At 40.4% G+C, this 26,533-nt stretch overlaps 1 protein-coding gene across 3 annotated transcripts in view; it reads left to right on the forward strand.

Annotated features, from left to right (window-relative positions):
• The window catches only part of LOC131232780 (probable glutamate carboxypeptidase AMP1), an 88,750-nt gene that overhangs the window by 25,965 nt on the left and 36,252 nt on the right, over window positions 1-26,533 (forward strand). Inside the window, exons 1-2 of one of the 3 annotated variants that reach the window (XM_058229257.1) lie at window positions 6,899-8,853; window positions 10,671-10,913. The exons of 1 other annotated variant lie outside the window; for it this stretch is intronic. In XM_058229257.1, coding sequence (XP_058085240.1) covers window positions 7,993-8,853; window positions 10,671-10,913 — 1,104 coding nt within the window. In that variant the 5' untranslated portion in view covers window positions 6,899-7,992. Of the gene's footprint in view, window positions 1-6,898; window positions 8,854-10,670; window positions 10,914-26,533 lie in introns of those variants that run through there. One more of the 3 variants, XM_058229256.1, reaches the window with a different exon arrangement.

A 26,533-nucleotide genomic window follows, 5' to 3' on the forward strand; every position in this document is an offset into this window, starting at 1 on the left:
CCATCACAACCTCATAACCCGCACCAAAAATCATGCCCAAACCATCAATAGCGGGGGCACCACCCATCAGATCCCCATAACCCATCCCATCCGAACCACCATCACACCCAAACTATCAATGTGGGGCCCACCATCCACCAAAACCCCATGATCCGTCCCATACAAACCACCCGTCATACCCAAACCAACAAGATGGGACCCACCATCCATCAAACCATCCCCATGATCCACCCCATCCATCACAATCAAGCCATCATCTCCACCATCAAAACCCATGCCATCAACCACGATCAAATCCGGACCATCCATCATCATCATGGTCCCATCCATACCATCCAATGGCATGTCCACACCCAAACTCCCAAAAATCAACCCACCAAAATCTCCACCCTCACTACCCAATGGCCAACCAAGAGTAGGCCCGTCCAAACCATCAAAGAACCATCCATCTCCTAAAAAAATCCATCTCACCATTAATGGTGGTTGGAGCCACACCATAAATGGCATTCACCTCTTCAAGTGGCCCTACCAAACCACCATTAACACCCACCAACCCACCATCAAAAGCTCCATCTGTAAATGAGCTCTCACCCACCATCTCAAGTGGAAAGAGGTGCATCATTTACCTCAATGAGTGGACCCATGCTCCCACCACTTTTGGACCCACCAAGGCTCCCTCCATTTCTAGCCATTGAAAAAGATAAAGGGAAGAAGACAAGATAGAGAAGAGGACAAAAGAGGGGGGCAAAAGGAAGGGAAGAGAAGACAAAAGGAATATTCGAGCAGCAAGAGTAGAGAAGAATGTCAAGGACAGCAACCTCGGATGAACAAAGAGAGACCGACTGTCGTTAGAAGAAAAGATGAACAGGGGCGGTAATCGGATTACCGCTTGCCCTCGAAACATGTGCCCTCTGCTGCGACAGCCTGCTAGTCCCAGAGAGCAGACAAAGGTCAACGGGCGGTGGTCCAACTACTGCCCGGACATGGATCCCACACCAGTCATGCATGGGGCCCGACATGGATGCCAAGGGAAGCTAAAGAATCTACATGCTATGCAATCAGATCAACAGGAGGGCTTGAAAAGCAATGCGAAAGGCGACACTGGATAAGCAAACTCTGATATATACGGAAGAATGTACACAGAAGATACATGGGCAGAAAAGATAAATAGACACTACTCATCAGGTACATAATCATCTGTATCCTTCGAAGGAACTTCAGGTCCCAAGGCATTACCCAGAATAGGACTTATGCCGTACTGCTCGCACTAGGAGCTATACTCCCTCGCCGGATCAACAAAGGCACTGGCTTCATAGCCCTCTAGAGCAGCTGCCAACTCACGATCAGGAACCGATCTCCAGTTTGCCGGTTTGGAAGGTAGGCTAAACGGCACAAGGGGACTGCCAGTCAACTGCCAAAAGAGTCTCTCCCAAGTACCATTTCGTCACCCAAGGATCCTCCAGAATGCGACGACGACGCGAGGCCTAGAAAGCTTCCTCGACCTCAGGAGTAAGAGTAGTGGCCGATCGAAAGTAAGGCTTGGTGCGAAATTGGCAAAAACAATCCAAGGTTAGGATAAAAGTACAAGCAAAGAGGAAAGGGCACGAAAAACCGATCGCTTAAATCATCAGGAACTAGAGCATCCACATTAGATCTCCAGGCGAGATCGGAAAACTGGCGGATACGGCTGCGGTTATCCTTATACCACAGCATTCTGCAAGGGAAAGGAGGGGTGTGGTTTATCAGAGTGGGTCCCAAATGTTGGAAATGGTCAAAAAAGCAAACCTGCACAAGGATCGATCATCAAAATGTACATTCATGAGAATGAAGGCAAGACAAAAGGATTAGATATGCACCTTAATAACTGGATAAAAGTCAGTCATTGACCTGCTGCTGCAACAACTGGCCTTGTCCAATCCTTCATACAAATGAGCTAGGAGTGCGGCGTTCTAGTTACAAGGTGTAGGGAAAGTAATATCTGCCACGAGTGTCAGCAGACGAGAGCTCACTAACTCATTTCCATGACAGAAGATCATGGCTCCCAAAGTATACAAAATCAAGGCGCGAGCTTTCACAGTAGCTTCAGCCTCAGCCTGCGGAATCCGCCAAGAGAAGTTCGCCGATAGCCAGAGAAATTTGAATCGGGGCCCTGAGAAGTCCGAAGAATGAGGAACCATCCCTAGAAGACTCATCCAGTCATCCTCAGTGGGAACAGGGAGGTCCTCCTCGAAGGGAATGGATCCCCCCTCGTATCAAAGACCAAGCTGGATAAAAATGTCCTAGGGTGTGATCCCCCATTCTCCAAAGGGAGATGAAATGTGTGGGTCTCAGCATGCCACCGCTCAGTCAACACGGATAAAAGCGCTATATTCGTCTTGCTCAGACAGACTCTGAACAGGCCGTAGAGTGGAGTACGCTGCAACGCTTGAAAAAACAGTGGTTGGTGATCCTTCAACCAATTCGGCCAATGACTGCGGACCCCACAACCCCTTAAGATAGTAGGAGCCCCTCCTTCTCGAGCCACATCATAAAGGTGACAACCTTCCCAAGGTACGTAACAAGGATCGACAGACTGGCTGGAAGGCCCAGCCTCACTCCGACCACGACGGGGCATGCTGCAAGGTCAACATTCACAAGTAAGTACCCACCCCTACCTTCACAAATGGGCTCAAACATTTCAAAAGAGGAAGACACGTCATGAATGGACTCCTGAATGCGCATTGGTCAAGGCCCATTCTTAGGCCCATTGTCCAAAGCCCACTTCCAACGGCCCATTTTCAAAGGTCCATTGTCCAAAGCCCACTTCCAACGGCCCATTTTCCAAGGCCCATTGTCCAAACTCATTCCAAGGCCCATTGTCCAAGGCCCATGATCCAAGCCTACATTCCAAGGCCCATTGACCAAAGGCCCATGATCTAAGCCTACACTCGAAGGCCCCTTGTCTAAGGCCCATGATCCAAGCCCACATTCTAAGGCCCATTATCTAAGATCATCACAAGGCCCATTATCCAAAGACCCTCTTTCAAGGCCCATGATCCAAACTCACTTAGAAAGTTCAAGATCCACACATGGGACCAAAACCATGCCGAAGGATGAAGTGGACCCACTCCAAAATAATGGCCCATCATCAAAATTCACAAAATTGGAAGATCCAAGTGGGCCACGAATCATCCATCCAGCCCATCAAAGGATTACATTCTAATGGCCCACCATTTCATGATGTGTAAAGGCTTGGACCTTTTTCAAAAAAAAAAAAAAAAAAAAAGCAACAAAAATAATAAATGAAAAACACAAAACAAAAAAATGTCTATGCACAAATAAGAATGGGGCACTTTCCTTATCACACGCCACTTCAAAAGAAAAAAAAAGAAAAAAGAAAAAAGAAAAATACATCATTTCTTGGCAAAAAAGAAAAATTTCTAGCCAAGTCCAAGTGCCGGAATTCATCCAAAAATCCACATTTCCTTCATCTCCCTTGATAAAAAGTTCCATAGTAATGAAGAACTGAGTCCAAAAGAAATCCATGAACATGGACACCAAAAATCCACCACACAGTCCAAACAGCTGCACAAAGAGAAAAAGATTACTTGAGGAAGGAAAATTCAAAAGAAGAAAAAAAGCAAAAATAAGGAGACAAGGATCAGCGCAAAGGAGAAACAAAGAGAGAACTTGCAAGGGACAATAATGGTGTCCCTGGAAGCAAAAACGGGAAGAAGAAATAGGGAAGGCGAGAGCCAGTCCCTAACCAGCGCCCCACCTCGAACCTATGGGCAAACGAGTGCCGGGCGGTAATTCGATTACCACCCGTGGTAGTCAGACTACCGTCCTCTGTCTAATGCACGACCCTACACACTGTCCCCTTCTGATGGGATGTGAGAGCCTTGAAAATGACTTGGTCTGACGGACAAGGAGAAGGAATAAAGGAGAAGGAAAATTTCTCATTAAATGAAAGGGAAAATGAACATCTCACGAGAATTTGCAAAATCTCGTGAGAAATTGAGAATATTGAGATGAGAAAATGGAGAAAATTCCAAGAAAAATACCAAAAAAAAAAAAACCAAATGACAAAATAAAGCCCAAATTTGTTGATCAACCCCATTAATTCACTAGTGGAGGCAATAAAACTATCTACTTACTAAAAAAAATGCAATAAAAACCGAACGACGGTGCCCTCCCGCGAGATCGGACGGATCTTTTTAAAATTTCCAAAAACATTTTCAATAAAATCCCCAAGGAGTATAGCTCCGAAGAGGATAGTCTTCAAAAAAAAAAAATTTCAAAAAATAGCATTTGGCATGCAAAATACTGAGAAATCTCCTATATTTCCCTGTGGCGTCCAATGCAAATAATAAAATAAGATTCGACCTCTTCTGGTTGTCCCGAAAAATAATCGAATCCGTATGCGATACAAATATGATTAGCCTAATTCTCAATATCATTACAGCCGTATAGGAAATAGAATGCAAATGATGATTCGATCCATCTCTGGTCAGAGGTAACCAATTCAAAGTGAAGAAAATCCGTTGTAACCAAAATATCAAAATTAAAAGACTGCATGGAAAAAGGTTACCAGCACATACCTAGTCTAGGACACTTGGAAAATCTAATCGAGTCCAAGTCGGCGTAGTGAGTTCCCCGTAAGGCCGCAAAACCCACACGACAACTAACCACTTTGATGATCAAACAAAACAAGTATTCCTAGGGTGATTACGTTGCAAAGGAATAACAAGATCCAAACAGTATGAAAATCCACGTAAAGTCACAAAACGCGCCGGGGCCCTACTTTTCAGACTAATCCTCCGATGCTATTATCAATTCGACTTGAAAAGTTTGTGATTCGTGGCCCGTAATGCCGCAGAAAGTGTAGGGACAATCACAACGTTTTCCTCAAACCCTCATGGTATGTGCAGGTCATCTTTTTTTCCAAACAGTAAGCTAATTATGATACTATGGCAGGCAATGGATCTAAAACACAACCTTTTCTGACCAGAATGGTGGGGCGTCCACTCGCTTTGGCATTTGTTTGCACCCAAGCTCTGCCAAAGAAGGGCATCTGTAGACACCCCACCCAATCTAGCAACTTGATAAGGCATGAATGATCCTTAGGAACTGAACCTAAAGCCCACATCCCACCTCAAATCTCAGCCAAACCTAGATTACCCAAAAAGCCCAAAAGCCCAAAATCCCAGAAAATCCGAAAGCCCAAAAACATAGAAGCCCACAAGCCGGAGTTCAGAGTCAAAGGGATCTGGGCGGTAGTCCGACTACTGCCCGCGGTAATCCGATTATCGCCCTCTCTCGAAAAATGTGTCCTTTGAGCACACAACTGTTCCCCCTCTCAAAGTCAACTCTTTCATGCAATTGACCCTGAAACCCACCTTATTTACCATCCTACCAAGCTCAAAAGTCTATAAGGGAAGGTCATGTGGCATTACCATTCTCTCAACCAATCACAAGCTGCCACATCACCATTCGCCCTCCAAGGTCCTTAGAATTACCAAAATGCCATCCTGAAAGGCTATAAATAGCCTTCACCTCTCTTCATTTCAAAGAGGAGAAGAGGAAGAACTCATTACCAAGAATTATCAACCAAAAGAGAGTGAGAGTGAGAAAGTGAGTGAGAGTGAGAGGGAGTGCTTGAGTTCTCAAGCTCCCATCTTTTTAGCCCCCCTCTAGCCTTCTCCAGCCATCTTTTAGCCTTACGATCTTACTTGGGTCAATCATTCCCAACCATGGTGCATTCAAACATCTAAGCCATTTCAAGTGCAAGCCAAAGATCATGCAATCATTATTAGCATTTATACTTCATCATCGCATCATTACTTCCCTTCTCAACCCCCCGCTCCTCTAAACTGCCATTGAATGTATGCTCTGTGACCTGCCAGAAGTCTGAATCCTGTTACATTAGAAACTCATAGTAGCCTAGTCCATATTCCATCATCACCATCATCCGTTTAAAACTCCTCTAGACGTTTTCTGGACGTATGCTCTGTAGCTTGCCGAATTTCAGGACCTTGCCACATCAGAAATTCGAGTCTGAATAGTCCTATCTAATCTTATCATTCCATCTCTTAAGAATACTTTACTACACGAAGTAGAGGGTTCCTAACACCTTCCCTCTTTGTAATCGAGGTCCCTTACTCAGAATCTCAAATCACAGATCAGGAGTCAATTTAAAGCAAGAGAGTCCTCAGATTCTCTGGTTTTACATATTCTGTAGGTTCTAGCCGACTGCGGGATTTTGAGTTAAGTGGCTAGTGGCGACTCCAAGACTCTCGCGTCAACAATCCAAATTAGCCCAATCACCCCCCATAAACAATAAACCAGCGTGGGCGCCAATTTCCAGCGTCGATTTCCAGCGTTCACAATTTGATGGCAACAACTATGAAGACTAGTCTCGTACTGTGATATGCCTTTTAGGTAAAGATGACATTTCACACGCTCTAGATATGGTTCAAGAGGAACTAATTTTGGTTGAAAATAGAAACTTAGCAGAACAATGGGCCGTGATGAAGCATTACAACAAGTGACATAAGTAGCATCGCTTGGTCCGTAACATCCTGATAAGCACCATGCACAAGGAGCTTATACCTACTTATGAGGTTCATGTGACCACTAAGGGAATTTGGGATACACTATCTAATGCCTATGCATAGAAGTTAGATGCATACGTTAGGGTAATAGAGCTGGAGTTCCAGGAGTATAGGATGCCCATTGGTTGCTCCATTAAAAATCATTAAAAAAAAAGAAGTAAAGATAGGTTGTTGTATTTGATGTCTTAAATCTAGTCAGATACAGGGCCTGTTAATGCCGTCGACAGACTGTTTGATGTCACCGATGTCTTAAATCTAGTCAGATACAGGGCCTCTGATGGCATCGAACAATGTTCGATCCCATCAAGATTTTTCGGATTTTCTCCAGTTTGTCATTGGACTATTAGGGTGTTTATTTTATGCCATTAGAGGGCGTTCAATGACATCGAAAGTAAGGTTCGATGCCATCGAATATGGCTCGATGTAATCGAGGATTTCCAGAAAATCATGTTTTGTCTCTGGACAGTTGAGGTGTTATTTTGATGCTAGCGATGTAGCTTCGATGCCATCGAAGGATTAGTTTCAATGACATCGAAGACTGTTCGATGCCATCGACAGTTTCCACACAATTTTACGCAGAGTTGCAATTTTGCGGGATTTGTTTCCGATTTTGCTTGAGATCCTTCTTTAGGCTATATATATATGGGTGTAAGCAGGATTGGGAGGTACTTCTAGGGTTTCTAATTCGTCTATGGGTTTCAAAGGTTGTAGCAAGGGTGTGATTCAAGGTTGTTCGAATTGGGTAAGCTCTTTTTGTTATTTCCGCTTTCATAGTGATCATCTGTCGCTTTGTGCCGTGGTTTTTTCCTACAAGGGTTTTTCCACGTTAAATCGTTGTGTTATCTTTGTGTTTGCTTGGCGCGATTGGATTACTCTCCTAGATTCATCTTTGTGTGCTTCCGCAGTCCCCAAACAAGTGGTATCAGAGCTAACGTTGGGGCATAGGCTTGAATCTGTAAGGAGAAGTATCAATGGTAGGAAATCCGAAGTATGACATTGAGAAGTACTCAGGCAAAAATAACTTTGTGTTATGGAAGATTAAGATGATTACTCTATTAACTCAACAAGGGCTAGATGAGGCTCTTAAGGAGTGACGTGAGTCTATGAATGATGATGATTGGAAGACTCTTGATAAGAAAGCTAAATCCTTAATCCGATTGTGTTTAACGGATGAGGTTCTCTACAACGTCATGAGGGAGAAAACCGCAGCGGAGTTGTGGGTGAAGTTAGAGGACGTTTATGCCAAAAAGTCCCTGGAAAATTGCCTACACTTGAAGTTGCAGTTGTTCAACTTCATAATGACAGAGGATGGAGATGTGGAGGCCCATATCAGTAATTTTAACAAGTCGATTTGCAAGTTGCTAGACATAGAAGAAGTGGTCAAAGATGAAGATCATGCATGTATTTTGCTGAATTCTCTACTAGCATGAGTCTTTCAGGGGCTCTGTGTAATGGTAATATGTCCCTAAGTGTGGACACTGTTATCTCAACCCTTCAAGGAAAGGCCATGAGAAAGAAAAACAGTAACATGGGGGCTTCTTCTGATGCACTGCTTACGAGGGGTAGGAATACTGAGCGAGATACAGGATCTTCTCAGTCGAGATCCAAATCCAAAGGCAAGGGCAAGGGCAAGTTAAAGTGCTGGAACTGTGGGATGGCTGGGCACATGAAGAAGGATTGTACAAATCCTAAAGCGAAGAAAGAAAACTCAGAGGCTCCTTCTAGGGAGGCCAACACTACCACATCTAATGAAGAGACGAGTGGAGGTAATGTGTTGTTAGTGTCTATGATCCGACACTTGTATGATGATCATAGAGACAAGTGGATCCTTGACACAAGGGCTTCGTATCACATGATTCCTCATCGGAGTTGGTTCACCAGTTACAGGGAGTGCGATGGTAGACGGGTGTTTATGGGCAATGACAATGCCTGTAACGTTGTGGATGTTGGTAGGGTACGCATTAAGATGTTTGATGGGATGGAGGGTACCTTGATTGAGGTCAGGCACATTCCTAACTTGAAGAAGAACTTGATTTCTCTCAGTGCAATCGAGGCAATTGGGTGCAAGTTCACCGGTGTTAATAGTGTCCTTAAAGTATCAAAGGGGGCACTTGTGGTTATGAGAGCGCAGAGGCATGATAACCTTTGCAGGTTGATCGGGAGTACTTCAATAGGTGGAGCGGCAGCTACTGTTGCGGACTCCACGTCTGCATGTATGTGGCATGCTCATCTGGACCACATGAGTAAGCGGGGCATGAAGGTACTTTCTGATTGTTGTTTAATTCCACTTTTTAAGAATTTAGATTTAAATATATGCGACCATTGTATATATGGTAAACAATTTAGGCTATCCTTTATAGCAATAGGTTCTTGGCCTAGGTTGCTTTCTTTGAAATAGTTCCTGCCGCTCGATAGAAAATCCAGTGCAATAGGTCCTCAACATGCTATCTCTTAGGATATAGTTGCCCAACATACGACATGCCATGGCTTACACAAACCGAGGATGCCTGTCATTAATGTTCAGCCAACACTACCCCTAAATGTGCCGGAAAAGCTGAGGGCAATGAGATCAAAAGAAATGGAAAACACATTTAAAGAGGGAATGCAGAAAACAATAGGGTTTCTTTGTGTGTTTTTCCTTCTACAAAGATCCCCTTTGATAAATGTGTAGCACAATGGGACCAATTACAATTAGCTTGTGTGAGGTGGACACGTGGTGAATGGGCCTAGTGAACAGACACACATATTCACAACTGTCCCAAAGAGAAGGCACTGCTGTTAATTGTGCGGGTCACACAAACCAAAGGGTTTTTCCTCTAAGTAAAATTAATTATAAACAGGAAAAAAATTCAGCAAAACAATGCCCTTCATGGTAAATGAAATGACCCCCGAGCCTCTTGGGGCAGGACTTCCATCCCTGGTGGCAAGTATTGTGCTCCTGCGCTTGGTTAATTGCTTTTCCGGCCTGCTTGCTCCATGGGGGCCGGGCTCGTGCGTGCATATGTGCTAGACCATAGTATTGGTATATTTCAAAAGCAAGGAGAGGACAAACCTTTATAAGCCCATACATTTCCCTGTAAACTTTGCATGTGGAACAAGTCTTTCCACAAGGAAAGGCAAAGAGGCTCTTCTCAAGTTTGTATTATTTTGAAATGCACAAACATATAGTTCCTCTTTCTTCAAGCGAAATGATATAAACACCTGACCTGGCTGATTAATCACCTTTTCTTTTGAGCATTGGTCACCTATAACTGATTAGACACTGCAACTCATTTTTATGCCTATGGAATTTTGGTTTCCAGTTTCTCAAAGGGCAAAATGCTTGTAAAAAAAAAGGTTCTAGGTGATCAGTACTCCTCTCTCTTTTAGCCTCACAATAGTACCAAGTTTGTACTATTGGTTACCAACATTAGAAAGAAAAAGGCTCCTTTGTAAAATGAACCCTGCATTTTGTTTCTACCCCTTGTGGAGATGTTAACATAATGTTCCACAATCTCTGGAGGCAATTATCATGTTTTCTTGTTTCTAATAATGCAGATCAGTTTTTTTAATTTTTTATTTATTGCATTTTAAAAGTTCTGTGGAATGGCTTGATGTTGGGTTGTAGAATTCAAAATGGAAAAGAACACAATTTTGAACACAAGGAGTTCCACTAAGTGCAATAAAACATCGTCACAGTTCACAATGCCTGTCCACAGTTTTCAGGATCATTTGATATACTGGTCATCATGTAGATGGGCCATAGCCTGATAGTCAAGGTACCCATTTGGTCATTGACTGCAGATGGATGGTTAACTCAAACTATGGGGATAAATGTGCAAGGTCCATATTCAACCAGCAAAGCTGACAACAATGAATTGATCAAGAATGTACAATCACCATGAATTTTGTGTGAAAGCACATCAATGTGGTGAACACTAGATCCACAATCTGGATCAGCATACATGTTTGCCATGTGTATGGTGGGGACAAGATTCAGAACTTCTCAGTAGCTGTTCTGTATGTCAAAGTACGCAGACAAGTTGTTAATGTCCTGAATCCTTCTTGGTTGAATGTTTTCTTTCCCTTTTCTTTTAGGAAGAGAAAAATATTGCTACAGTCCAAAATGTTCTCGCAGTCATAAGAGGGTGGGAAGAACCGGATCGCTACATTCTCCTTGGCAACCATAGAGATGCATGGACATACGGTGCTGTGGACCCTAACAGTGGAACTGCTGCACTTCTTGACATTGCCCGCCGATTTGGCCTTTTGCTACGCTCGGGATGGCACCCTCGGAGGACCATTGTTCTCTGCAACTGGGATGCAGAAGAGTTTGGAATGGTAGGTAATGTTTAAAATGCTTATTAGCAGTACCTTTACTACCATGCACATCTATATCTGAAGGTTCTGGACTAAATAACACCAGATAAGTAAATGAGAATCGTCAAGTCAAGAAGAATTTTTTTAGTGAAACTTTAACAGGCATGGTCTAGCTTTCGTTGGTGTATCTCATCTTCGTTGTTTCTTAAGAAGACAACAGTCAGATGACCATCAGAAGGTAGTGACTAGTGGGGCTCACTGTATGCTCAAGGTACAGACCAGCTTGGATTGTTGCTGTTGATGGTCACCATCATCTGGTTGTGATCAGTGTTTGTCTTCCACATGAACAACTAAGGTTGCATATAAACTGAATAGTCATTCCTCTCAAAATTTGTTTTTCAGTCTGTAGATTCTGGAACAGAAGGGGAGATGATATGTAACCCTCTCCTTTTGATGCACACGCCTTTTTGTCCACTTCTAGCATAGAGTGGTGTTGGGTTTTTCTGCGCAGTGGAACACATCTTTGCCATGCAATGAGCACATGAGAAAATAAAAGGAAAGAAGTTATAATGGGAAAATAACACTCACTGCAACTCTCTACACAGGAGACCATTTTTTGCCTTCTCTTTTGCTCATTATATCTTTTCTATCTCTACACCACACTACATCAATGGGTATCACAACTCTTTTATAAAGAGTCCTTGATTTTTGTGAGACAACCTTCACCCAGTAAAATAAACTCTAGAATTTCTGTGCTAGAAATTCCTAAAAAATATCCACCTTCTTTAGGGAACTTATGTAATTAGGACATAGCTCCCAGACACCCACATAGAAAAATCCCAACCGGAAACATGCCTATGATTCCAATTAATCCTTAGTTAGTTCTACCTGTGCCATTACTTCTATGAGATAAAAATTAGTTTGTTCAAATACCAAAAGCAGATGAAAGTAGTGTATGCATACAAACATGGGGGTGTAGATACAGTTCCCTACTATAAAACTTACTTATTATCTAAAGATTAGATAATTTAAATTGGGATTATGTTGGATGAGAGTTTGATTTGGAGACTAGGGCATGTTTGGGTCTTTTAATTGGAGCCACTTATTGGGTGTATATCTTTTCTCCTTCTTCTTCTTCTTCTTCTTCTTTTTTTTCCTTTTTATAGCTCATGAAGTCTAATGTGTTGATACCATTCAAAAAATAAAAAAGAAAGAAAGAAGAAAAAGAAAAAGAAAAAGAAAAGAAAAAGAAAAGAAATGAATAAATAAATCTAATGTATTGATCTATTGTTCATTTTTTAATGCATTTAATACAAAAACTTCAGAAGTGATTTCTTGAAATGAAAAGAGTGGCTTTTGGTCATATGTGTTCTTTTGACATGCACCACTCTAGCATGCAAGAAAGCCAAAGGGGCCTGCATGTGTTTGTCAATCAGGCATTGTAGTTGCTAGTTTGGTTACCTGGAAGTAACCATACATAGCTTTTCTGAAGGTACCCTCATGAGAAATCTTCTAAACATGCGTGTTCCATATGTTAGGAAAGTTATAGTTGCTTTTGTTGCTTGCTAATCTAGCTGCCAAAACTTTAAATGATAAATACCCACGTGGTGATGTTTCCCTTTTGATGGGTATGAGGAATATTTTCTAGTGGGGACCAAATTCAATGCCTCAAGAGGAATGGGAATTATTGTGCCTTTACATCACTTGCTGTCAATGTTCGAAGTATTCCCGACATTATTGAAATATCCCCAATATTATCCGTATCTCCAGCTCATCGATACCGGTAACACTGGTAGCGATATCAATAACACTAGTAGTATCAGAAATTCCAATTACCGGCGATGTATGACAAAGTATCACTAATATTTTCAATGTGTATATTCTAGGTGTCACTTTTATTGCCAATGTATCGTTGTCACCAATGCAACACCAATAATTTCAACCGTGTAAATTCCAAGTGGTGCTTGTATCACCTTTGTATCAGCGATATTTTGATAATATTGCCGATATACCGATATTGCAAAAAATCTGTATATTAAAAAAATCCATTTCAAATTTTTTTTTTTTAAATTTTAAATTTTATTATTATTATTATTTTTTATGGTGCATGGTTATACGTAGTGTTCAATTTGTTAACAATAATATCATGATATTATTATTATCGTAACATGCACGATATGGCAGCCACAATCTTTGGTTTCCTTTCCAATTGTTAACGATTTCTCTGTGAAATTTCGTGTGTTGTTGATATTCTGAAATATCGATGGATGTTTGATGGGTAGTTGAATGGATAGATGTGATGGTTGGACGGATAGATGAGATGGTTGGACTAATTTCTTACGACAACACATGCTTTTAGGCCCCATTAAATGAAAAACTATTATGTATGCATTCTTTTTGCATTTAAAAAAAAATAAAAATAAATTCTTATATATGAAAATATGTGTATTGTAGCATTTCTTGAAATATCATTTAAAAAATTCATTATTCTCCCCATGTTTCTTCGCATTTCTCGTTATCGACGATATTATCGGTGATATTGATATTGTTTCTATATCCCCGACTAGAGAAACTTGAAGCGATACTGATACTTCAAACACTACTTGCCGTACAAGCAACTTGTGCACATGATACAAACCCATGGTTTTGAATGTCGGTATCAACTAACGTATCAATCCGGCCAAGTTATTCCGTAATGGTAACGGTGGCCGTAACGGCCACCACTGTTACCTTTACAATACATGTTGTAACAGCCGTTTCGGTCTCTTTTTTATTAAAGAAAAACCCGAAAAACTTGTATTTGCCCCATAATGGTGGTTATAGGTCAATTTTTTTTTTCATAACGGTTGTTACAGCCTTTACGAAACCCGTATTGTGTAACGGTTGCCATCGTTACCTTTACGGCCCTGTAACAGCCATTACAACACACCATGGGCCTGGCAGAAAAATGATATGCTACAACGTCAAGTATCGGTATCAGGGTCGTATCGGGTCTTAAAAGTTTGTATCGGTTATACTTTTTTTTAAAAGCACAAAAAAAAAAGAAGAAGGAAAAATAAGAAAATATCAAATATCCAAGAATCTATCTCTTTTTTGGTGCGTGTTTTGACCATTAATTCAATTGTGTCTCGGCCCATTCTTTGGTAAGAATGTTGTCCTGATGGGTTGACCTACTGTAAGGTGTGGTGTTGATTATTTTTTGTTATATATAAATTGTTGATGCATGTCAGAAATTGATATCATATATTGCTATTAGCTTATTATGATTATATATAAACTATTGGACTGTTAAATATAAAGTACTAAATATCAGGGGAGTTATTTTAAGCACAAGTTCGGTAGTGTCAAGTGTTAACAACTCAACTGTCAAGTGTGTGCCACCATGCTTGCTTGGAAAATGCGTAAGTGTAGAAATACTTACCTTAAATGTCAATAATTTCAATAAAAATATTTTTAATAAAAAATCACCAATCACCTCATCACTAAAATGAAAATCTAGTTGGTTGTGGTTACTCGACCTCCACGCCCTTGTCATCATTTGACAGCACCTGTGGCTGTGCAACAGGTGTTAGTGCTACGTATCCATAATAACTAGAGCTGGATGGAATGAGTAGGTTAATGAAACCTAAGGATGACTGATCCCGGCTTGGCATCAATCCTGATCTTGAGTAAGGATATCCACCAACACTAGGCAAATAGCCGTATTGCTGAGACCATGATACTGATGATGAATTACTTAGATTTGGATCTAGATATTCGTATCCATATGGAATTTGTTGATTAGTAAGACTACTGCAACACAAACGTGGCGCAACAGGCTCTATCTATCCATAATCATATCCATACTGTCCATAAGCTTCCTACTGTCCCGGTGCTCCATGAGTGCCACTTATGCCAGCATCTTCATGATGCTCCTCCCCCATGGCTGGTTGTTTGTATCGTGACTCAGTAGACTCATAAGTCTAGCCACGTGTACCTCATCGATGCTCATCATCCTCACGTTCTATAAATGACTGTATGGTGTGCTAAGCAACACCAACACGAGGTGCATCATCATCATGACCAACACTGCTATTAGTCTGAGTCATACTGCTGCTATGACGCCCTTTGTCTGCACCTTCAACAATCCGCTCTGGATGGCTATGAACTGTTTCTGCAATGAGATTCGGGTATTCTAGCTCCTCACTTTCGGCTGCTTCTTTGTCTCTCTCCCTTTGTTCAAGTCATGCGAGAAGAGGGTTGTTTTCAATAACAATATAGTCCAAATTTATTGGACAATACTACACTTGGTTGTCAGATTGCCTTCTTGATTTCTTATTATTTTTTAATCGCAGCCTTACATTGCAGTGAATGAAAACATTTCTCTCCATCTTTATCTCTTTTAATCAATTTTGCTTCTCAGTATAGATGTAGGAAAAAGTACTCTTATTTCTCACAACTAGCTGATGATGTACACTGACTTTAAGATTCAGACTCCAATATTCCGCAGAGTAAGTGCATTTTCTCCATAATTGACCTACCATTGAGCTGCATAGATAACAAATATATATATATATATATGTAAGTTATTCAGTTTATTAAATTGATAAAGACGTACATATTTATTCTAAAGTTTACACCTAGCTTTCCTAAATCTTATAGATTATTCGTTATACTTATAAGTTATACCTGAATTGGTTCTTTGTATTTCAGCTTATGCAAGTGGATCTCCAAAGCTACCCATTGCCAGTTGATACATTTTTACTTGTGAAAGATAAACTAATAATAACTACTACAACTCTATACTTTACATATTTGTAAATAGTGGTTAATTTCATTGATGGCATCAACTTGCCGATTAGTGTCCGACTCTAACTTGTTAATGACATTCTTCAAACAGATTGTAATCTTATAATCCTCTTGAAATGTAGGCGCATTTCAGTATTGTGGGTTTAAAAAGAAGCCTACAAGTCCATTAAAAGAGAGAACAATAGAACATATCAATACCACATTATCTGTCCAAAAGTAACTCATGAGTGAGTCATAAGTCATAATTGCAACTTATTAAGCCAAGGAATAAGAATAACTAAATTACCGTAACTTATTTTTACCTGCTGCTTGGAGATCATGATAAAGCTGTTTATTCCAGCACTTATATATCAACTTCCAAAAATCCTTGTACTGTTTACAATCACATCAAATAGACAACTTTGTTATGTCCACAGCCTCATAAAGAAAGCCCGTCGTTAGCCCATCGTCACTTTCCACAAGTCGAAGAACCTTAATCAAATGTTCGATTACTTTCATAATTTCTAGGACTTTCTTCCAATACTTATTGCCTCTTATAATTACACACATTTCTACAGGCGTGCCGCTCATTTTCTGTCCATACTTAGAGTTTATCTATTGCCAAGATGCAATAATCTTGCTAAGTGCCCCTCTACGATTATATAAACTCTCCATGGCTATAAAATTTGTGGCGAATCTAGTCACCTCAGGCCTTAACAACTCTTGCACGCCTATGAATTTCTTCATAGGGGCAATTATCCAATTGTAATTATAAATTAATGTTATAATTAACCTTATGTTTTCAACCAACTTCGATATACTCTTCTTCTTCCAATATCCACAAGGATGAGATCAACGCAGTGGGCTACACAAGACGATTAAAACATATGAGGCCTCTGCTCCATACGCATACTTCCTGTTGCTTTCTATGATGCCTCATTATCAGTGACAATTTGCACCACATTACTCTCCCAAATTTCTTCCACCATTCTATCCATCAAGCTAAATATATAACCAACATTCTTCACCTGATCAGATGACTCAATGGCTCTAATGAACACTGTATACAGGTGATAATAGACCATGAAATTTATCATGCTCAATGTGGTTGGGTCAGTCCAACCATCACACATGATTGTACAGCCTCTATTCATTCATATCCTTTTAAATGATTGTACGTAAACACACACTTCATTGTACACTTCATTTGAATACTTTGGGTTAATGTCATAAGAATCGGGTGCTTTTAATCCCTGATCTTGCATCTGTTGCTTCATCCACAAAACTTGAAAATATGGGGAATTGACAAAATGTGGAGCAATACAATTGTGTAAAAATAACTTTGTAGCTGCCTTTCCAAGATTATCTTTATTATTATTTTTTTAAAAACCATATTTGCTTCAATTTCTTTTGCGTGCTACTAGCCTTTTAATATATTGTCTCATCACTAGAAGGTGCTTGTGGCTCCCTCTTATCCTCATCGAGATTGTGAATATTGCTGTGTGCTAAAGGCACAACGTAAACCTCCCTCAAATAATCCTCTGTGGCCACACCCACTACCACTCCCCCCACCTGCATCATGTTCTGAACTAGTCCTCCCAAAAATATGACACCGCTGCTCATCCTCACGTTGACATTGTAAACTTTCCCTCATTGCAATCCTCATCACCTTATTTGAGTTCTCTCTTGACTCAATGTCCTCATCAACCTACTGTGTAGGAATACTAAACACCTTTGCTCTACATGCATAAAGAGTAACCTTCTTCTTCTTCTTCTTCTCTCTCATCGCCTTTTTACCTTCGATTTCTTCAAAGTTTTTTCGCATCTCCTCCCTTGCTGCCTAAGCGGCACTTGCACACCCAACCACTTGACCATTTTGATGGACCAAGTGATGTTTTAATCGGGTTATGCCCTTGCTCACACTTCTATTGCAATACTTGCACATAATTTATTGTCTACTCCCACCTATCCTTGCTCCATACTTCCACCCTGCATCTTTGTTCTAATTCCTAGCCATTCCCAGCAAATACAACAATAGTCAATTGCAAGTAATGAGACAAGTCCACACACCACGCTCCATAACAAGTGCCCACTGGCCACTGCACAAAGCCACAAATGCCAAAATAAAGAGTAAGTGTTACAAATTTCCATAATGAACTAAGAAACTAAACACATTTAAAGCAATAATTTTTATATTTAATAAAGTAAAATAAAACAGCAAAAAGTTTCAAAAATAAGAAAATTGGTTGCTTGATCATATCTATCATATTCATACATATTATGTGCCTAAAATTATTTTAGAAACCAAAACATTGAAAATGCCCAAAAATTAACCCGAAAATAGAAAAAAAAAATGGTGAAAATAAGTAAAAAACAATTTAATCAACTAATGTAAAAAATCTGTAGATATATTTTAAAAAATTAATCATGCATCATTAGTTCATTACAAGTTGCATTTGAAAGAAGAAAAGAAAATTTCCTGACAAATCCAACAATTTTTTGATTTTCCCCAAACCGGGTCCCAAATTTCTTCCACCATTTGAAAAAAGCTGTTCTTTTTTTTTTTTTCTTTTTTTTTTTTGTAAATCCATAAAATTCGAGTGAATTACCAAAAAATAAAAAACATCAAATCTCCAATAAGATCTGGTGTAGATTTGATCGGAAATGCTCCCCCCCACCCCCTACATTTCATTAGATTTGAAAAAAAAAAAAGGTTTATGGAAAATCCAGAAAAATCGAACAAAATTCCCAAAAAAAGAAAAAAAAAAAAACCTTCAATCCAGAAAATTCAACCGAAATTGGTAAAAAATAAAAAGTAAAAAAACACCAAATCTCTGGGGTAGATCTAATCAGAAATGCCCCCCTATGCATTACATTTCATTAGATTTGAAAAAAAAAAAAAAAGAAAAAGAAAAAAAAAACATTTATGGGAAATCCAGAAAAATAGACCGAAAATTCCTAAAAGAGAAAAAAGCTTCTATTGGATCTCATCCCCCATGCATGATTTGTCATAGATCTGAAAATTAAAGAAAAATTGACCGTAAAACCAAAAAAAAAAAAAAAAAAGAAAAAGAAAACCCCCCAAAAAACAACAAGTTGTACCTGCAAATGTAGTAAGGTTTGATAGATCTAGCATGCAATGATGATTCCAGTAGATTTGAAGAATATAAAAAATTGATTTTGTAACTTTTTTATTTTTCAAAACCAGCTCCATGGGCTTCGATTCTTCAAATCCACTCAAAAGAAGTTGTTTTGATACCTCAAATTGATGCAAATATTGTTGAAAATCCCTCTAAAATTATCTAGTGAGGAGATTTCAAGCAAAAGAGAAGAGAGGAAGGAGAGAGAGAGAGATTGAAAAGGGGGGTTTGGGGGTCGGTTTGGTTACTTTTATACCCATATCGATCTCGGTTGATACGATCCCGTATCGCGTTTCGTATCGAGCTGATACGACATGTATTTTGAAAATTATGTACAAATCTTTAATCCCATGGGCTCTACCACTGATTGGCCCCTAGCTAAGAATTGCCTTGGTCTGGTAAGTTGTTGCTACTTGTTATCTTTGGCATCGAGTGATTGAACAATAGGCTTATCCAACTAGTTTGATATTTTTAAAAAAATCCAACTACTTGTTATCTTTGGATTGTGTGCATATATGCCTTGTCCCATGTGTATGGTCAGTGATGTGGAGCATGTTGACTTTCATGCCTCCATAGGCACTGAATTGGCTTCCTTTCTAATGTGAGCTTCACTGCTCATCAATCAATTATCTGTTTACTAATAATTGAGAAAGAAGGTTGGCCCCCTGGCCCTTTGGATGGCAATAAAGACCTCGATTCTTCATTTATGAATCTCTTGCAGCGTGAGAAGTCCAAAGGAGGTGCACAACCAGTCCAAAAGTTATCGGAAGTGAGAGGGAAGCATGTTCTCTTTGATAAGTCCGTGGGAGATGAAGAATCGACAGAAAATTGGGAGACTTTTGCGCAACCGAAAGGGAGGACATCACAACTATGCAATAAGGGGGCCCACAAGGTTATCGGAATATCCAACTTTGTTTATCGATAGCTTTCCGACAGGGTGGCAACCGATATACTTTGAGAGAATGTTCGGATAGGCTGGAATAGTCATGGAGGTGGTGGTACCTCGAAAAAGAAATTTGACTAACCTCCGAGGCTTTGCCTTTATTCAGATGAGTTCAAAGACAGAATTGGAAGAGACAGTTCATCTACTGAATGGGGAGAGCTTTAGAGGTATTAAACTTTGGGTTCAAAGAGCACACTGTGGTCTTGAGCATATGAATTTATAAGGGGAGAGGGAATGAATGAGGGAGGTTAATGAACAAGAAAAAGAGCATTATGAAGGTCAGGGAAGCAACGTCGACATCCATGGGGCAAGTGCAGGTGTCATCGAATGCGGAGGGTGGAAGATTGATGAGTACATCCGAGCACCATTTAGAGTATACCAAAGGAGAGTTTTGGCCCTAGTTCTAACATATCTATGGTTGGATGATCATTATACGGGGTCCCGATCAAGTACGTAGCTGTGTCGGAAGACCCCACATGTATGTTTATGCATCTTTGAAGGCCCACACTGATAAGATGCATGTGGGCTGTGCATAGGAGCTGATTTGATACATCTAGATTGTTGGATTCATTGGATACACTAGTTGGACCGTTGGATCGTCACCTTGGACCATCTTGATTGTGGGATCATCTTGATCATGGACTATTGGACATGATGGAGTCATTCGATGGCTTAGTTTAGTTGAGTTTAGTTGTTTTGTTTATTTATTTTAGGAATTTTAGTTTATTTTATGTTTTAATTGAAATGATGGGGAATTATGGACATTTCTTATCACTATGGGTGTTTTTGTAAAAACACCCCAAATAGACTATAAAGGCTTGGGCGTGTGAATGCCATAGGGTTATTATGCATTGAATATAGAAAATCTCTTAGAAAACCTCCTGGGATTGAAGTGGTGTGAAGTCATGGAGTGATTCCATCTTATCTCTTTCTCTTACTATCTTCTTTCAAGGTATTATCTTCACTTTTCTTTCTCGCTATTTCCCTCAATCTCTCTATTTGTCTCTATTCCTTTATTTCCCTCAAAACCCTTCCCCATCATCTCCAAAACCCACCTAAACCTAAACCTACCCCAGCCGTACAACTATATGGATTCCCACCCTTGACCGTACTACCGTACGGCTAGCCCATTCCCCTTTTCTCTCCCTCTTTGATCCTTCATCCATTCCCCTTAAATCCCATAACCTAAGCCTAAAATGCTAAAAACCTAACCTAGAACGTAGATTCCCAAAACCATAATTCCCAAATCCTAGCTTACCTAATCCCAAAACCCTAATCCAATTCCCAATTTCCTAGTTCCTAAATTAATCCTAACCTACCGAACCCTACTAAGTGATTCCCTTTGAATTAAGATTAATCCCTATGCTATATGGAAGTTCTACCTTCCATAAGTCCTAATTGATTAATATATTATGAAGATCTCATTGCGGGATTATTGTTTGGTTTGAACTTATGAATATTTAATATTTAAATTCTTTAAATTTGTGGTGGATTAGGTTTATTTTGTGCTTGAACTCCCTAATTAATCCATTATTTGATTTTATTGCTTCATCTTAAGTTAGATCATCCGTCCTACATCAAAGATTTTCAATGACGTAGTGATGAACGTCTCAAAGCAAGGGCGGATGTATCCCAGAAATGGGAATATACAGTTGAGAAATGGGTATAGAGGGCTTTTACGGATCAAGGGTCGGAAGTGTGAATTAACAAGAATGTCCTAGATGAGTCCATGAAGACTTTCCAATTCTGCTTTGTTATAACAGTTAAAGTGGGGCTAAAGGAAGAGGAAATGGTGGATAGGCTACTTCAAAATTGCAAAGGACTTGAAGAGGAAGATATTGTTCTTAAGAGTCTCCAGAAGTACATATTTTTAGTCTCTCTAAGCTCCCAGGACTACATGGAATTAGTGCTTACCACCTGTAAAGGGTGGTTGGATGGTGCAATGTTAACGACTCAGAAATGGGAAGAATGGTCGGTGTTTGTCTAGGAAGAGCATTTGTATCAAGTCTAGGATATTCCAATGGAACTCTGGATGGACAATATCTTCATGGAAATCGGAGAATGCTTTGGGGCAGTGCAATCTATCGACCCTCTGACGAATAACAGTGAAGCGTTGCAGTTTGCGAGGTTGCAAATCAAAAAGAAAAAGATCGATTCATTTTCGAGATCAGTCATCTTAAGAGTCGACAATGCGAAGGTGCAAGTCAAGGTGGACCACTCAATAGAGGAGGGTGGTGTACATGGTGTACCTTCAATGGCGGTCGATCGAGTCGAAGAAGAAGAGGGATTACAGGGGCAGTATCCCTCAGGAGCACAGAATGTAAGTTTGAGTCCATGTCGAAATCCCATTCTGTAGGATAATGGTGATACAAAAAGAGCTAGGGATTTCCTGGCATGTGGTGAGGAAAGAGGAAATGATATCAACTTCTCTTAAGCATTAATGAGAGAGAGGACTTGTTGTATGAAATAGAGAGTGGAGGTGACACGTCACACTGCCTCTGGCTTTACTTTTGATGCTGAAGATACAGAGAAATCAAGTTGGGATATGGTTTGTTCGAGGAAAGAAACCAAATCTCGTACTCGTGTGATCAATGGCCGCTATGCAGAAACTCTTCAGATACCTGCACGTTCTCAAAAGCTAATGAGATGTGTCACATGTGGTTCTAATGTGCTAGAGCATGCGAATGACAATCCGTGTGCAGAAACTCGGGAGCCTTTCACACGCGACCATAATGACTTTTGCACCATGTCTGGCTTCTCTACAATGTAATATCCTGTCCAAATCGATTCTCAGAAGATTTCAAACGACTTACAGAGTTGAGAGGACTGAGAAGCTAGAATCATCAGCAAACCTTAGGCCGAGCATCCGATCCTACAATTAGAATCCTACAATTAGAATACATATATCCTCAAGGGACATCTATCCAAGCTTCTTCGGAAGACTTCTCTGGACAAGGGGTTCTGGCTTCAAAGCTCTTCATGCAGAAGGAAAAAGGGTTACGGCATAAGGCGCACGATGATCAGCATAAGAAATCAAGTCTACAATGGTACAAAGTGTCTATGGCTCAAGGCACACAAGTGGGAGTGTTGTTTGGTGATAGACCAGAGGACTGTGGCCCTATTTGAATTTGTAGAAGAAATGGGGAGGTTACCAACCCAGTAGGATGGAAACGACTTAGATACATCAATGGTAGAGCTCTGGTGTGGGCGGAGAACGATAACCACAACTCGGGCAATCTAAATGAGGGGGGCGTCAGACGAGGGTCATCGGGGATCAACAATTGCTCAATGAAGGTTCTAAGTTGGAAAATTAGGGGCCTGGGGTGTCCACAGAAGCGAGGTCAGATAAAATATATGTCCAAAAAGTTTAAAGTGCAGATCATAACTTTCTGGAAACCAAGATGCAATGGGATGATCAGAAAATTGTTAACTCATTGTAGTGGGGGGAAGAATAAAGAATGGGAAGTATTGGAAGCTTTAGGTTCAACAAGAGGCATTCTAATAGTGCGGGATTCAAATATTTGGCGTAAAGAGGACTGTTGGAGGGGGAAATACTCATTATCATTGGTATTCAGAGAAGTAGCTTTAGGTTTCAAATGGGTGTTTTTAGCGGTGTATGGGTTGTGTTGATCGAGACTACATGCTGAATTTTTGGAAGAGTTGGACTCATGTAGGGACAAATGGGATTTACCATGGTGTGCTGGTGGCGACTTCAATGTAGTTAGATTTGTTCACGAAATACCGAATGGGGGTTGAATTACCAGTAGTATGCATAACTTCTCTAATTGGATTCTGAGAAATGATATGGTTGATCTTCCTATGTGTGAAGTTAAATTTACATGGTCAAATGGTTAAGCAAAAGTGATTAAATCAAAATTAGATCGGTTCCTTCTCTCTCCAAATTGGGTGGCGAAGTTGTTACTGATTCATCAAAGGGGTCTGCCTAAGTCGATTTCATACCATTGTCCGATATTATTAGAGATGAGGAGAACTAGGGCCCTTGTCCTTTCAGATTCGAGCTCTCTTGATTAGAAATAGAAGCCTTTGCAAGGAAGGTGTCTGAGTGGTGCTCTTCCTTTTCAAATCAAGGGGGGAGTTGTGCTCTTTCAGAAGTTAAAGTTGTTGAAAAAAGAAATATGTAAATGGAAGGAGGTACTAGGAGACCGACAGGAGGAAACCACAAAATTTCTGTAAGAAATTAAAAAACTTGATGCAAAAGTAGAGATACAAGTCCTCTCGAAAGAGGAGAGAGCATGGCGAGAAGTTCATCGGGCGAAGTACAATGCAAGATTGTGAGAGGATGAAATAAAATGGTGGCAACGTTCGCAGGCCTTTTGGTTGAAAGAGAGCGATCAAAACACAATTCTTTCATTCTGTGGCAAGCACAAGGGCAAGGGTTAACAAAATAATTTCCATCATGGTTGAAGGGGAAAGAATTGAGGGTAAAGACAAATGTTTGTGCTTCAATAGTTGATTTTTATAGAAAGTTGCTATCACGAGAACAATGGAATATGCTGCTTTTGGATAATTTGTCTTTTGATCCTATTTCATCTTTTGTAGCAGAATCATTGGAAAACGCCTTCTATGAGGAAGAAATCAAACAAGCGGTGGAGGATTTGGATAGTGATAAAGCGCCAGGACTGAATGACTTTCCGATTGCGTTATATTAGAAGTTTTGATGGTTGGTTAAGAAGGATGTGCTTGCATTTATTAACTAATTCTATGAGAAAGGATTTATAGCTTCAGAGTTGGGGGCCACTTTCATGATGATCATTCTAAAAAAAGAAGGCGCCGAAAGCCTTTGAGATTTTAGAACCATTAGCTTACTTGGTGGCCCTTACAAGATTTTGGCTAAGTTGCTCACGTCTAGATTCTTAGCAGTGTTGGGAGAAGCAATTTTATAATCACAAGGGCTTTTGTTAAAGGAAGGCAGATTGGTGACAACTTTTTGGTGGCAAATGAGTGTTTAGATGATGGGGACATCACGCGCACGCACAAGCCCCCCACCCTACGCACATACGCAAGGAGGATGAAGGCCCCACTATCGATCTGGATCGACGACGACCTCTATGGAGGGTCTCTTAGTTAGGGGGCTGTGCTATGGAGCATTGGAGTGGACCCGATCATCATAGGGATTCCACCATTGGATCTCATGATCGTGGCCCGCTACCCTAGATGATCTAGGATTTTGAGTTTTGATTATTATTGTTATTAGGAACATCATGAACGGTTTTGATTGCGTTGATTAATTGTTATTTTTGTTACTTCATCTCTAAGTAATAGTGTGCGCACATGGTGCGGCTTTTGGGGTTTAGGGTTTTTCTTATAAATAGGCAACCCCATGTATGTTTTTTTTTTTTTTTTTTAATGAAAACTTATGAATAAAATTCTGCGTTTTTTCTTCTCAATCCCTATGAGTTGAAGAAGCTAATTGGGTGCGAAACCCTTCCTTCCTCGAAGGGCTAACTACCATGGTGCGAAGACACAACTATCCCAAATCATCCCCATCTCTTCCACCCCACATATACCATCTTCCACAGCCCTCCATTCTTCATATTTTTCTTCTTCTTCTTCTTCTTCTTTTTTTGGTGTGCCTAAGTTCTCCACTACAGCAGATTTCTAGATTTTGGCCTACCAGAGGGGCTGAAACTTTGGCGGATCACCACGCACACACCGGAAGGCGGATCGTCGCGAAACTTTGTGTGAGAGTGGGCCTCCCTTGGCCGACCACACCCAAGGAGTCCTTTTTCAGTTTCGTGGGCCCCACACACATGCGGCCAGACAGCCACGCACATGCGTCCAGGTTGGCCTGCTGTCCACACATAGGATCCTTCTCAGGTTCTTCTCTCTCCTCTATTCCTCTCCTCCCTCGCCTTAAATCCCAAACTCTAACCTTAGAAAATCTCAGATCCTAAGTATTTCCAACTTTTGCAAACACTAGGTTTTCCCCTATTTGAAACATGGTGAATCTCGTGAATTGGGGAACAATCCTTTGTAGGATTGGATGAATCTACACTCCATCGGGTATTGTTTGGTTTATAATTCTACTTGATCCAACCCTAAACGTGTGTAGGCTTGGACCCTCGTAGACTCTCCTTGTTGAATGTTTGAAGGTATGTGCGATGTATTTTATTTTATTTTATTTTTTGTGATTGTTTAGAAATTGGTATGATCTAGAGCTTGAAATCTTGCACCTGATATTTAATTTCATGTCCTGCATCATTAGATGCTTGCAATAAAAGAGGGTCAAAAGGCTTGGTTTGCAAGTTGGTTATATAAAAAGCTTATGATCATGTCGATTACGATTTCCTGGATTATATGTTAGCAAGGTTGGGATGTGGGGATAAATGGCAGGCATGGATGCAAGAATGTGTGAAGTCAACAAAATTTTCAGTTTTGGTGAATGGCTCCCCGAATGGTTTTTTTTTTTTTTTGAACATCAAGAGGTCTATGTCAAGGGAATCCCCCATCTCCATATTTGTTTGTTGTTATCATGGAGGCTCTGATAAGATTATTAGGTAGAGGGGTGGAGATGGGCTCATAAAAGGATTTAAAGTGGACAATTCAAACTTTCAAGTTACTCACTTGCATTATGCAGATGATACATTGTCATTTTGTGAGGCAACTTCTCTTAGTGTTGAAAATCTTCGAGCAATCATAGTCAGTTTTGAGGCAGTTTTAGGATTAAAAGTTAATATACGCAAGAGTGAAATCTTGGGGGTGGGAATTCTGGAGGAAACAAAGTCGTTTGCCTACAAATTTGGGTGCAGGGAGGGTGCTTTTCCTACGGC

The sequence above is a fragment of the Magnolia sinica genome, chromosome 18, assembly GCF_029962835.1.
Source record: "Magnolia sinica isolate HGM2019 chromosome 18, MsV1, whole genome shotgun sequence".
Taxonomy (NCBI): Eukaryota; Viridiplantae; Streptophyta; class Magnoliopsida; order Magnoliales; family Magnoliaceae; genus Magnolia; species Magnolia sinica.